The sequence below is a fragment of the Microplitis mediator genome, chromosome 4, assembly GCF_029852145.1.
Source record: "Microplitis mediator isolate UGA2020A chromosome 4, iyMicMedi2.1, whole genome shotgun sequence".
NCBI classification, from domain to species: Eukaryota; Metazoa; Arthropoda; class Insecta; order Hymenoptera; family Braconidae; genus Microplitis; species Microplitis mediator.
Window position 1 is genome coordinate 11,468,101 of NC_079972.1, and position 14,729 is coordinate 11,482,829.

Sequence of the window (14,729 nt, forward strand, 5' to 3'; positions counted from 1 at the left end):
GGAAATATTTAACTAAATTTATTTATATTAGTTAATTCAATATAATTATGATTATCTTATTATTGGTACAAATTTAACATAAACTGGAGAGGAGGGTCTGATTACAAGATCAGAATAAATACGAACAGCTTCAGTAGCTTCTTGAGGTTCCAAATAAAAGTTGTACAACAGTCCAGCCAAAAATGTCTTCATTTCGAGCATTGCAAACTTTTGACCTGAACTCAAGATAAAACAGGTAATTTTACTTCATTAGATTGAAAAATAAAATTTTTTTACAGAAAATTACCTATGCAGTTGCGTGGTCCGGCGCTAAACGGAATGTAAGAATAAGGATGTCTGTCTTCCGGTCGTCCCAAAAAAAATCTATTCGGATCAAAAATATTCGGACGCGGCCAGAAATTTGGATCGCGATGAGTGTCGAAGACGAGGACGTTCACAATCGTTCCTTTTGGTACAAAAGAATGTTCTGCAATTGGACAAATTAAATAAATAAACATCGATTAACTCCTGTCATAATTATTCAAGCGAATCGTGTATACTTAGTTGCAAATCTTCTTCGATGTGTCTTGAAACGAGTGGTACACTTGGATAAAGTCTCAATGCTTCTTTAATACAACATTCTAAATACGTAAAACGTTGAATCGCCTCCATACTCATTTTTCCATTACTTTCTTTCAACACTTCTTCAATTTCAGTTCTTGCTCTATTCTACATTAGAAACAATAAAAAAGTTGTATATTACTATCAATACTAATAAAAAGTAAAAACATAACAGCTATTTGATTTTTTACTTGAATGTCTTTGTGTTCAGCTAAAAGTAAGACAGCAAACACTAAAACAGTAGCGGTAGTATCATGGCCCTATAAAAATGAATGTTTTAATCAACATATGTCTTACTAAAATTATACAATAGATGCAATTGATTTAAAATTATCACCTCAAAAACAAACGTATCAACTTCTTCACTGATACCTTTACGGTCGACTCCTAATTCACGCTTTGAAGCTGCGATTAAAATGTCTAGGAATGCGAGTCTTCTGCGCTTTGCTGTTCAAAAATTCATGATTACTATATTTATAACAGTAATCTAAAGAAAATATTTATTTACATACTTCCGTCGTCAGATTGTGAGTTTGAATTTGATGCAGCCGACGAAGAATCATTCAAATATTTTCCTCCAGTTTTTTCATGATAACTTATACGTTCTTTTATTATCTGAAAACCAAAAAATATGAAGAAACGAAACATAAACTTGTAATAAAGTGTTGATCATTACACACTATAGCCTGACCTTATTCGAAAAGCCATGGAGGTATTTTAAAAGTCTGCTCTGCTCACGGCCTTTGGAAGTCAGACCAAAGATCCAATTGTTCATGAGCCATGGTCTGGTACCTCTATAATTCATTTTTATTATTTTAGAGATGAATCAGCTGAATCTTCAGCAATTAAAAACTGCCTATTTATTTTGATTTATATTTTACCGATAAAGAAAAATTTCGCCTATTCTGTGAACTGATTCTTTATAATTATCTTCATCGTCATCACTTCCTTTAATTGGCACTCCCATAGTTGATTCTTAACATAAAATGATTTAAAAATATAAAGTTTATATAAAATACAGTCAGAAAAGATCTTCAGTACACCCTACGAAAAAAAATAAATTTTTTTTCTTACCGCAAATTGTTTTCAGGGTAAAAGTAGTAAGTAAAGGCAGAACTTCTTTGATAACTCCATCGTTAGCTCCAGATTTGATTTCATTGATCACACGGTCTGTATGTTCGATCATGAAATTCAGGTGCTCTTTGAGATTGTTGAAGTGGAATGCTGGAGTCAATATTTTTCTTCGACTCCGCCATTTTTCTCCTTAAATTCAAAACCAAATTCAAATAAATTAATCTATCGTTCGAATTTATTTGAATGTCTTGACTTTTTACAATAAATATATAATTTATAATGAACCTGTACTTAGTAGAAGACCGTCCTGCATCCACGGGCGAATTACATCGTACACTAAACTTTTTCGTATATTTTTAGTGCTACTTAGAAGAACCTACATGTCGACAAATAAGAAAATACTATTAGTAAGAACGATATCACAGCATGTGAAATTATTTTCGAATAAATATTAAAATATTAACTTCAACGTCGTCAGGATGATGAATATTTACGACAGGCCAAATTCCTAGCCAGACTTTCCAAATAGGGTAATAATCTCTTGTTGAGCGGCGAAGAAAATCCCAAAACTCTTCTGAAGATTGTAATCAATTAATTAATAATTTAAGCAGACTATAAATTCAAACTAAATTTTGAAATTATTTAATCTTACATTTTTGATATAGACAACTTCCTGTTACATGTTATAATTAATACAATAACTTACTTGTTGTAAAAATTTAAACAAAAAAACTGAAATAATTCATAATTATTCAGACTAACCAGGAGAAACGATAATGTCTAGAATATTTCCAATGATCGGATACGACTTAGGTCCTGAAATTTTATTACAATAACGTCCTCGTTCAGTTGAGTGGAAATAAAAATGTATCACAAAAAATAATAAAACTAATGATAATAGAATTGCTGAAACCAGAGATGAAAAATCCATCACGTTTGTCCTGGATAATGATCTTGTTAAATCCCGACCTGGCGGTCTTCAGTCCTCGTTTTGCTCTGCTCTCTTCATACAAAGCTTAGGCCAACTAAGTCAGTCTTCCCAACATTTTATATACTTCATGTAATTACTCTTTTTTTCATTCTTAGCCATTTATTTATATACTTACTTAATTTTTTCGTTACATGAGATTAAAGGTCAGAATACACATGTCATTAGTAGCGATGATCAGACTCCTTCATATCAATTTTCTTATCAATTAGCTATCATCTGAGTCTAGAAAAAATAAATGTTTCAGTCAGATAATGTATTTTTAAAAGTAAATACAGTAATTACGTTTTATTTTAAAAACGCAAAAGATTAATTTAACTTTTAAATTTTACTTCGACCACTCATATCGACGCTTTTATAAAGTAATGATGGCTTGAGTTCTCGACAGCCAATAGTTTATGCGAATTTCTGCCTGCTTGTCTTCAGTCATTTTGCGCAGTTCTTCACACTCAAGGACCCTATAAGGAAAATCCGTTTCTTTTGACTTCTTACTTGGTGTGATTTCTGTTTTGCATCGCCAGCTAGTTTTTTTTTCGTTACTGATGATTGTTCAGTGTACACGTGACATCAATAGCGACGATTAGAAACATATGATATTTTAGAATTCAGAATTAATATTTTTACGACCATAAAAATTAATAATATTAAGTTTTCATCCGCTAGTGGCTGTTACTTTTTTGATAATATATAATATGTTATGTATAATTATATCTTTAAATATATAATAAAAAAATTATTTTAACTTAAAAAATGTAATTTTGTCACTTATATCCATGTACTTTTGAATTCTTCTACTAGTTATAGAAAATTTATTCTTAATTTTTCCATTTTATCGCATCCAAAATCCAAACGATATTTAAATAAATCACAAGTAATTGGACAATGAAAGAAAAAACAATCATGCCATTATTATTATTGCGACGTTTCGACTCTTTATTGAGTCTTCATAAGGCTCTGAAAAATTCATACATTTCTATTTTTTATTCTTAATTTTATTTTTTTACTGGAAAATATTTTTATAAAAAATTAATCAAGTTATGATTGATATATTCTGAATAATCACACACACGGAAAAAGGACTTCTTGGCGCAAAAAATTTTTACTCACCCTGATTAAAAATATTCATTCAAAAATATTGAAAAAGATGAGAATTGAATCCTTTTGAATACTTTCTTATACCCCAAGGTTTTCATTTGGACGTAAAATTAATACTTTTCAATCCCAAAATAATATAAGAATTTCTAAAATTCCGAGGATTTGGAAAAGATTCAAATGAATTGATATTTTTAATCTTTCTGAATACTTTTCAATACCAAAAAAGTTTCGAATTTTAGAGTCACGTATGGGATTGAAAATAATTGAAATGAATTGAAATTTTTGAATCTTTTTAAATCCTCTTCAATACCAAAATAGTTCCATATTTCGGATCGAGTGTAGGATTGAAAAGAATTCAAATTAATTTAAATTTTTGCATTATAAATTAAAAATGAAAATTTTTTAAGGAAGAAAAGAAATTTATTGCGCCAAGAAATTTTTCCTAGTCCTCAGAAAATTTTTCTTGCTCCAAAATAAATCCTTTTTTAATAATAAGATGTAGTGCAAGCGAAGCACTAAAAAACATGAGAGTGCTGAAGGATTCAAATTTTTTTTTTCCGCAAAACATATTTGATGGCACATTTTAAATCGTGAGTCTTTTCTGACCCTCATTAAGAAAAATTATTTGAAATGATTCAAACCAATTCGAATCGATTAATATATAGATATACACTTAGCACGGATTGAATCATTTTTGTCTTAATCGTGGGAGTTTGAAACAATAAATCCATACCAATTTTCTTCGAAACTATGTTTTAAATCATTTTTTTATTTTGTACAGACCGAAATAACATAAAAGACACATCAGAATCGTTTGAAATATTTTTGTTTTAATTTAAAAAAATTTGAGGCAGCAAATTCCCAAAACTTCTCTGACCCCCGAGACTTAAATTCCATTAATTTTTCCTTATGTTAAACTTAACTTGATTTTTTAAATCATATTTATGTTTATAATTTAAATCATTACCATAAAAAAATGTGAAATTTTTTATGCTTTTGTTAAAATTAATAGATAACTCTTCCCTGTAATGGATGATCATGTTCAAATTTACCGCGTGCGTCAGAACACGAATTTACATACGACCGGTCATCAGACAATTTGAAAAGAGGGGGAACCCGAAGTTTTCCGAATGCGAGTTACGAGTTACGGGCCAGCTAAATATTTTTTTCCGGGACAACGATATAAGTAACCTAAAATATTTTGTTTGTATTCAATTGTATTTGTGTACAATTTATTGAATTTTTATAATTTAAAATTTGTGCCCCACGTTAATTTAAATTTTCTTTAATTAGTAAATATGGCTGATGTATTAGATATCGATAATGCTGAAGAGTTTGAAGTTGATGACGAAGGAGATCGTAAGTTTATTTTTTTAATTTGTTTATTCCTTTATTTTAATTACAGTTATAAAGTTTAACCTCTCACTCGAATAATTTATTTGCAGAGGGAATCGCTAGATTGAAAGAAAAAGCGAAGAAAAGAAAAGGACGTGGACATGGAGCCGAATTAGTATCAACTCGTGATGATGTCGGTCACTATGAGTCAATGAATGTTGTCGAAGATGACAATGAACCCGGTCCTCAGCGATGTAAGTAAACTATTAATTTTAAAAATATAAAAATTACAATAATTTATTTTTTAAATTTAATTCCAGCTGTAGAAGGATGGATTTTATTTATAAATTCAGTCCATGAAGAAGCGCAAGAAGACGACATCCAAGATAAATTTTCCGAGTATGGTCAGATTAAAAATTTGCACCTTAATCTCGACCGCAGAACCGGATTTCTTAAGGGATATGCTTTAGTAGAGTATGAGACTTTCAAAGAGGCTCAAGCCGCCAAGGAAGCTTTGAATGGAACTGAAATTCTAGGGCAGGCTATTTCAGTTGACTGGTGTTTCGTCAAAGGTCCCAAGAAGTAAGTTTGCCCGTATCAGTAATAAAATAAAACCAATTAACTGTAAATAATTATGATACTAAAGTTAACAGACGTCTAATAGTTTTTGGATATTTTTTTAAGCTGATAAATTTTGAAAAAAAAGTATTTTAAAATATTGCACTTATAGTTTTTTAAATTTTCTACATGTGTATATTTTTAGTTTTTTTTTTGTGATTGATTTTTTGGAAAAAAAAAAATCCGAAAATTTTTAATTGTCTGCTAACTTCAGGATCATCAAATAATCATGATACTGAATTTAACAGACGTCTAATTGTTTTTGGACTTTTTTTAAGCCGATAAATTATAAAAAAAAAATGTTTTAAAAATTTTCACTTATAGTTTTTTATGATACTGAAGTTAGCAGACGTCTAATAATTTTTAATTTTTTTTTAGACGATAAACCAGAAGGAAAAAAATATTTGAAAAAATTGCACCTGTAGTTTTTTAAATTTTCTACATGTGCATATTTTTAGTTTTTTTTTTCTTCAAATTCAATTGTTCAAAAAAAAAATCCAAAAATTTTGAATTGTCTGCTAACTTCAGGATCATGTTTTTTTAATTTTCTACATGTGCATATTTTTAGTTTTTTTTTCTGTAATTGATTTGTTGAAAAAAAAAATCCAAAAATAGTTGATCGCCCACTAACTTCACGATCATAAATAATTACCGATCTTAGGAATTTGGACGAGGTTGAGTGAAAGAATAAAATCATTTATTATTTGGACGTTTCGTCAATTATTTTTTGACCTTTTCAGCCAAACTTAATATGTGATATTTGAGACAGAGAATTTGTATTAAGTTTTGCTGATGAAGTCAAAATATAATTGACGAAACGTCCAAATAATTAATGATTTAATTATTTTACTCAACCTCGTTAAAATCCCTAAGATCAGTAATTTTAATTTTACATGTTAGGGACACGATCCAACATCAATTAATCGTTACTTGATTTGTTTTTTAATTACAGAGTCAAAAAGAGGAGTCACAGACGGCGATAGTTTTGTTCTAAAAATATTTTTTTGCCATCGATTCCAGACTTTGCTGTAAAACATTTCCAATGTATCGAATTTTTTTCAAATGTTTAATGGTACAAAAAATAAAAGATTTATCAGTAACTATGTACTTTATTTTGAATACAATTTAATTGATAATGAAATATGAATATTTATCTAAATTATTATTATTATCTAAATAATTATTATTAATTTTATTTATTATGGGTATATGAAATAGAAAAATTTATAATTATCAATAATAAAGGGAAGTCTTTAAGCGTAGTAATTAAGATTTGCTTTCTTTTTAGCCTGTACTTCATTGATTGCTTCCATTAAATCTTCATGTGTTACTGCTGTGGCATTACGTCTTAGTGCAATCATACCCTAGAAAATTTTAATGCAATAAATTAATTAAATTATTAATAGATAATTAATTATCGTACACTATAAAAAATCGGGAGTGGTCTGGATTTTATTTCAATCCGCATTTATTGTGGATTTAATCCGCGCTCACTCGGCAAATTTTTTACAGTTACAATCGACCTCCATTAATTCCGACGGTTAATCTACAGAGGAGCGGAAATTTCTTAAAATTTCCTAGTTAACGGATAGCTCTTCTTCCCTATAATGTAAACTATACGCATGCACACATATCACATGTATGATGACATATAAATATACACAGACCCATACAAATGTACAGTATTGGGTGGGAGACAGCGTAGCTTGAAGTGGGGGTCAAGATTGAGGGGAAATTTTGAGATAATGGAGTTCGATTGTATTTTAAATAATAATAAAAAATAAAATAAAAGTTAATATAAGCAGCCACCCTGATAGCCACTCCTTACTCAGTAAGGTCTGCAGTGAAACATTTTCGGCTAACTTAACAAGAAAGTTTCTGGCAAGCTTGGCTCTCCAACACTTTCCTTTAAGTTACCTTTGGAATACGGCAGTAGCTTGTAGTTAACTTACAGTTAGGGTGGCTATCAGGGCAGAAGTTATGGTAATTTAAAGAATTCTTACAGCTTCAACGCAGACGGCTTTGCACTGAGCACCGTTGAAATCATCAGTTGATCGTGATAATTCTTCAAAGTTAACATCTGGAGACATGTTCATTTTACGGGAGTGAATTTGCATGATACGAGCACGTGCTTCTTCATTGGGATGAGGGAACTCAATTTTTCTGTCTAAACGACCGGATCTCAACAAAGCAGGGTCCAAAATATCAACACGATTTGTCGCAGCGATAACTTTGATGTCAGCTGTAGAACTGAATCCGTCCAACTGATTCAATAATTCTAACATAGTACGCTGTACTTCACGATCTCCAGCCTTCTCTGAGTCGAAACGTTTGGTACCGATAGCGTCTAACTCATCGATGAATATTATTGCAGGCGCCTTTTCTTTTGCCAAAGAAAACGCGTCTCTTACCAACTTGGCACCATCTCCAATGAACATCTGAACCAGCTGAGGACCGGCTAATTTTAAGAAAGTTGACTTTGTCTGCGCAGCGCAAGCACGAGCCAGCAGAGTTTTACCGGTTCCAGGTGGACCGTAGAGCAAGACACCTTTTGGCGGTTGGATTCCCAAGTTTTGGAACTTTTCCTTGTGAGTCATTGGTAAGACAACGGCTTCTATCAGTTCCTGGATCTGCTTGTCCAACCCTCCAATATCTGAGTACTGTTCAGTCGGACGTTCGTCGACTTCCATCGCTTTTACCCGGGCATCATACTCTGCTGGAAGGGTCTCCAGGACCAAGTAGCTGTCCTTGTTGACACCAACCAAGTCACCAGGCTTCAATGAATCAGCATCTACGAGCCCGATTGCTGGCAAAAAATATGTCTGACGCGTTGATGTCTTTATGACAGCGCACTTTCCCTTGCGTTGAGAATCCAAGTCAACTACTGCACCATCCTCTTCACCCATATCTTGTGGATCCACGTCCAGTAGTTCGATCACGTTTGATACCAAGTACGGCAATGTTTTGTTTACTTTTATTTTCTCAGTGTTTTCCTTTATTTTATCATTCTGGGCCTGGAGTTCATGGGAGATACGCATGACGTCGCTCTTCATTATTTTTATTTCATTGTCGAGTAAACGAATTCGAGATAATAATTCCTCTGTGGTCATACGTTTGACATCTTCCCCAAGAGTTTCCTGATAAATAAATAAATAAATAATTTCATTCATTTAAATGTAGCAGACATGATAATAATAATAATAATAAGTTTATTGTTTCTCAGACAGTTACAAAGTCTATCATGATACTTGTTTCAAGTTACGAAAATATATACTATGTTATCTTTGCCAAATCTAAACTACTGTTTTAGACTTTGTAACTGTCTGTAGCAGACATCAGACAAATTTAAAATTATAAATAAATAGAGTAAATAATTAAAAAAATATTTATAAAAAATGGTGGGTGTGAATGTAGCAGACATCAAACAAACTTAAAATTATAAACAAATAGAGTAAATAATTTTAAAAAATAACTTTTATCAAAATGCGCTTATTAATTTTTTAATTTTTTGAATGTGCATTTTTGAAAAATTTAATTTTATTAATTATTTATTATTTTTTAACAATTTTTAATTTGTCTGATGTCTGCCACACTCACACTCATAAAAAATGCACTTATTAGTTTGAAAATTTTTTAAATACGCATTTTTTTAAAATTCAATTTTATTAATTATTTACTCTATTTATTATAATTTTAAATTTGTTTGATGTCTGCTACATTCACACATCCATTTAAATTATTGTGTAAAATTTTTTCTTAATTTTTAATGTCACAGATGAGTTGCTGTTTGACATAACCTTAGAAATAATAATTATTTATTTAAATTACCTCTTCACCAGCCCATATAGACTTGTCTTCAAGTGTTGTTGCTGCCATAATTATTATTTTTATCTAACACTTACTTATAATATTAAATTAAAATTTATTTGTAGAAAACTGGAGTACATCGACAAATGGATTCACTAGAGGATCAGAGAATGAAGAATGAATCGTCGCTTTTCATTACTCTGTTTTACCAAGTCAGCAAGAGCTCAAGAGAGAAAATTTAAACTCACTTGATAAAACAAACTTTGCTTGCTCGAAAGATACGCAAGCGCTCCGCAGCGCCACTAGAGTTATTCGACCACCCCCACTCTAGCAAAAATTTGAACGCCGACTACAGTGCGCAGTAGTGACTTGGCGCGAAATTTCAAAATTGAAATTTAATCATTTTATTAAAAATTATTTCCCGGGTGAAATTACAAAGTGTAGGCATCAGGAATTCGTCGTTTAAGTAGTAGACATACTCGATAATACATAACTTTTGGAACTTTGGTAATCGCCCGAGCCACACGCGAATTGAACGGATGCCTCTGCCGCAAGCAGAGCACGAAGTTACACTAAAACAATACAATAAATTAATAAAAAATGAATTTAGTAACTATCCAAGTAGCACAGAGACAACTTTAAGATGTCTTTAAAAAGGATAAGACAAATTTTTTTTCGTCCCAAAGTCACCTTTTTTGGTATAAATACGACATGCAAATGTTGGTTCTAAAGACAGAGAAGAGTTGTGTTGTTTTTCCTGTCTTATTTCAATTAAAAAGTCATTTAGATGACTTATTTTACCGCTATTTTACCACTATTTGTAATTTGCTTTTTGTCGTCACTTGGTAGGTCTTTTAAATAGACATTTTTTCGGTGACATAAATTTCTAATCGTTTTGTCAACATATAGATGCCTTTTCGATATGTCAAAAAGTAGCCTAAAAACTAATATCTTATAGATGTCTCAAAGCAAGTATGCTCCTTGGGTATACAGAATTTTTCACTATTTTTCAAACTTTTGAAACTGCGTTCTAAGATGAAATGTATTTACAAAAAGTGGACGAACAGACGTTAAAATATAATAATACGCCAATAAACGTCGATTGTATTTCAACGTCGCCAGAAATATCCCTGGCTTTCATTAACAAAAAGATTAATTCGCATTCCCTTTGATTGCTACTCAGTTGCGTCTTTACTCAGCTGGAAATTCGTATTACTCCGTCACCATCACAAATAAGATTTTTAAATTTTCCCGCGAAAACTAAGAATTTAAATTTTAAGTATAGGCTGCCTCGATAACTCTTATGATAAAATAGAAACAGGAATATTGTAATTGCGTCTTAGCTCATAGTATAGTATATTTTTTAGTAAAAAAACTGGCGTCGGTCTAATTAATGCTTTGTTTAATAATAAACAATTAATTTAAATAGAATAATTATCACAATGGCTGATAATACTAATGGTACAGAAATGCTTACTGACGCAGAAGCTGAATTATATGATCGTCAAATCCGTTTGTGGGGTTTGGAATCACAAAAACGGTAAATTAATTCATTTATAACCTAAAATTATTACCGGCAAATATTTATCTTGATAATAATTACAATAAAATACTTATTTAATTCTGTTTGAATTATAATTGAATATTGTATTGGTTTTTTTTTTAATTATTTGACACTCAATAATTGAATAAAATTTTTTTTATTTCAGATTAAGAATGGCACGTGTGCTTCTTATTGGAATGAACGGATTTTCAGCAGAAGTCGCTAAAAATGTGATACTTGCTGGTGTTAAATCAGTAACATTCCTTGATCACCGTAAGGTTGATGTCGGCGATTCATGTTCGCAATTTTTTGTAACGAAAAAAGATATCGGAACAAACGTAAGTTGCTCTACTAAATTGATTAGTTTATTTTTTCATCACTTGAGTGTCGATCTTTCATTAATTTTTTTTTCTATCAGAGAGCAACAGCTTCAGTACCTAGAGCGCAGAATTTAAACCCTATGGTTAAAGTAACTGCTGATGAAGACGATGTTGACAGCAAAGATGACGAGTACTTCAAAGACTTTGATGTCATTTGTGCTTCTGAGTGCACCATAACTCAGTTGAAAAAGTTGAATGACATCTGTAGAAACTATGGAGTCAAATTCTTTGCTGGTGATGTTTGGGGAACCTTTGGCTACACATTCTCTGACCTTATCATCCATGAATATGTTATGTAAGCAGCGTAATTTTATTTATATTAATTTACTTTTACTTGTAACTCTATTGTGTTTTACAAGACTACATTCAAACTCTCCCTCGTTTCATATTTTTCTCGCCTCTTATTGTTTGTTTTTGTCTATTTTACAAACTGAGTCCCTTTCGCTTACCGATCGATTCTTAATTAAACTTTAAATTTTTTCCCGAAAGTAGTCGCGCAAACTTTATTTTTAATTTAACTCTTCTTCTTTATTTTTATGTACCTGAAGATCGGAAAATTTTTCGCGCAACGAAAATGAAAAAAATTTATGTAATTTTACTGCTTAAGGGGTAGTTTGGGTGGCCTGCGATTTCCGGCTGATGTACAGTACCTGAGCGAAACATTTCAAAAATCTAGATCCAATAGATTTCTTACTTTTCATTTTTTTAAATATTTTCGTTCTGTGAAAAACGTTCGGATCTTCAGGTTCATTTATTTTTTGCGGCGGCCCGACTTGTGCTTATACTGTACTGCATCGTAATTTTATTTATGTTTATCTAGTAAAGATAAAAATTTATAATTTTGGTTTTTTTAATTCCAGGGAAGTAGTACAAACAAGAAAAACCAAAGAAACTGGTACAGACAAACCCAAAATTGAAAGCACTACTGTTAACGTCAGAAATGAAGAAACATTTGTACCGATTCACAAAATTCTTGATGTTGCTACAAAACTGCCTAAAGATACTGAGACTTATTATTTATTCCAAGGTATAATAAATTATAAATTTTTAAATGTTTTCAAGTAGATCTCATTACTAGGAAGGCATCAGTTGCCTACACAGGGCATAAATATCTATATCAGACCATATCAGAAAATCACATAAAAATATATCAGGCCATATCTGACCAGATCTATATAATGTTTTGATCTGCTAGTATGTGGGCATATCAAAAACCATATAATATATTTCTTGTCAGGTATCTATTGCTATATCTGACCTGATATGGCCTCAGGGGATCTGATATGACTTGATATAGCCTGATATGGTTTGATATATCTACATATGATTTTGTATATCACGGTAAAATATTCTCTGACGTTATATAAGCTCATATATGCGTAGACAAGATTATTTATGAATATATCAAAAAAGTATACATAAAGTATTTTTTCAAAATTAACAAGCATAAATATAATTGAACTTATGAGCTTTAGATGAACCTTTAAACGCCACCGTCCACCTTACGGATTTAAATAATTGAATAAATAATGAAAAATCGACTTCCATTTCGGCTGCCGAATGGAAGTCGATTTTTAAATGTATTCAAATAAATCTTATTACAAGGGAAGGCATCAGATGCCTACACTACTTTTGCTGAATCTATCAAATGCTTACAATATTTTATCGTAGATGATAAATAGTCACTGCTTAATTTCTTACTGCTTAGCTGCCTGGTAAAATTTATTTCCTACGGTTCTATTGCCTACATAAATATAAAATATATAATATATTGTAGGCATTTGATACATTTAGCAAAAACAATGTAGGCAACTAATGTCTTCCCTTTGATAAGATCTTGAAAAATTGTATTTAAAAAGACCTATAAATTGGAAAATATTTATATTTTTAGTTTTGTTGAACTATCGTGAAAAACATCGCAGAGATCCATTGCCAAATGAACGTGATGGTAAAGTTCTACTCGCGGAAGCACGCGCCATTATTGAGAAAAATAATTTGGGGGATAAAATGAATTATTTACTCGAGTAAGTTCATTAGTTGTTACAAATATTATTAATTAAATGATTAATTAATTTGATTGCCTACAACATAACATTTTTAATTACAGAGGAGACTTGTACGCGCAAACAAGCCCAACGTGCGCGATAATAGGCGGAATAATGGGCCAAGAAATAATAAAAACTGTTTCGCAGAAGGAGCCACCTCATAATAATTTATTTTTGTTTAATCCCCACACAATGTGCGGTAAAGTCGTGCAACTCGGTTATTGAATGCAGTATTTATTCTTTGAAAGGTAAAAATTAAAACAATCAGTATCATATGAAACTTCCGTTTTGAAATTCCAATAAACAACTATTTCTTATAAGTAAAGAAGATACATATTTTTTTTTGTATTCCACAAAAAAATTTTCCATGATGAAAATTATAAAAAAATCTCCTGGTATTCTTCCGAAACGATCCATATAAAACTTCCCCATAATAAAAATTACAAAAAAAAATATCCCAGTTATTTTAGAAAATTTAATGGAATAAAATTTTCCATGATAAAAATTAAAAAAAATTCTCCTGGTAGTCCTTCGAAATTTGATCCACAAAAAATTTCCCCATACTAAAAATAGAAAAAAATATTTTTCAGTTATTTTTAGAAACTTTAATAGAATAAAATTTTCCATGATAAAAATTTTGAAAAAAGCTCCTGGTAGACCTTCGAAATTTGATCCATAAAAAACTTCTCCATACTAAAAATAACACAAAAAATATCCCAGTTATTTTAAAAAATTTAATAGAATAAAATTTTCCATGATAAAAATTAAAAAAAAAAAGCTCCTGGTAGTCCTATGAAATTTGATCCCTAAAACATTTCCCCATAATAAAAATAACAAAAAATATATCACAGTTATTTTAGAAAATTTAATGGGATAAACTTTTCCATGATAAAAATAAAAAAAAAAGCTCCTGGTAGTCCTATGAAATTTGATCCCTAAAAAATTTCCCCATACTAAAAATAACAAAAAAAATATCCCAGTTATTTTAGAAAATCTAATAAAATAAAATTTTCCATGACGAAAATTTCTGAAAAATCTCCTGGTAGTCCTGTAAAATTTAATCCGAAAGAAATTTTCCCATACTAAAAGTAACGAAATCTACCAGTAGTTGTAGAATATTAGGAAAAATTTTTCCATAATGAAAATTCCAGTGAAAATTTCCTTGTCGTCCTATAAAATTCCAATGGATTTATATTATTTACCCAGATAATTTAATGTCTGATACAATTGACAGAATAGTCAAT

The 14,729-nt window shown here is 30.6% G+C and overlaps 4 protein-coding genes across 4 annotated transcripts; 2 read left to right on the forward strand and 2 right to left on the reverse strand.

Moving 5' to 3' along the window:
* Window position 1: 1 nt before the first annotated feature.
* Window positions 2-2,718, reverse strand: LOC130667126 (cytochrome P450 4C1). Its single transcript, XM_057468609.1, has 12 exons — window positions 2,437-2,718; window positions 2,139-2,248; window positions 1,960-2,050; window positions 1,675-1,863; window positions 1,482-1,575; window positions 1,292-1,394; window positions 1,113-1,215; window positions 938-1,047; window positions 792-860; window positions 540-708; window positions 287-466; window positions 2-215 (listed from the first exon to the last, which is right to left on the reverse strand). The coding sequence occupies exons 1-12, from the start codon at window positions 2,603-2,605 to the stop codon at window positions 52-54; spliced, it is 1,551 nt and encodes a 516-aa protein (XP_057324592.1). The 5' UTR covers window positions 2,606-2,718; the 3' UTR covers window positions 2-51.
* A 2,178-nt stretch (window positions 2,719-4,896) lies between these two features.
* Window positions 4,897-6,810, forward strand: LOC130667130 (RNA-binding protein 8A). The gene is made up of 4 exons (XM_057468615.1): window positions 4,897-5,116; window positions 5,203-5,346; window positions 5,413-5,674; window positions 6,663-6,810. The coding sequence occupies exons 1-4, from the start codon at window positions 5,056-5,058 to the stop codon at window positions 6,691-6,693; spliced, it is 498 nt and encodes a 165-aa protein (XP_057324598.1). The 5' UTR covers window positions 4,897-5,055; the 3' UTR covers window positions 6,694-6,810.
* On the reverse strand, window positions 6,800-9,723 carry LOC130667127 (26S proteasome regulatory subunit 6A-B). Its single transcript, XM_057468610.1, has 3 exons — window positions 9,539-9,723; window positions 7,714-8,847; window positions 6,800-7,074 (listed from the first exon to the last, which is right to left on the reverse strand). Exons 1-3 carry the CDS (start codon window positions 9,584-9,586, stop codon window positions 6,964-6,966), a joined length of 1,293 nt encoding a protein of 430 aa, XP_057324593.1. The 5' UTR covers window positions 9,587-9,723; the 3' UTR covers window positions 6,800-6,963.
* Window positions 9,724-10,864: 1,141 nt separating this feature from the next.
* LOC130667128 (SUMO-activating enzyme subunit 1) lies at window positions 10,865-13,800 on the forward strand. Its single transcript, XM_057468611.1, has 6 exons — window positions 10,865-11,057; window positions 11,227-11,398; window positions 11,479-11,735; window positions 12,301-12,467; window positions 13,332-13,464; window positions 13,548-13,800. Exons 1-6 carry the CDS (start codon window positions 10,960-10,962, stop codon window positions 13,708-13,710), a joined length of 990 nt encoding a protein of 329 aa, XP_057324594.1. The 5' UTR covers window positions 10,865-10,959; the 3' UTR covers window positions 13,711-13,800.
* Window positions 13,801-14,729: the final 929 nt, after the last annotated feature.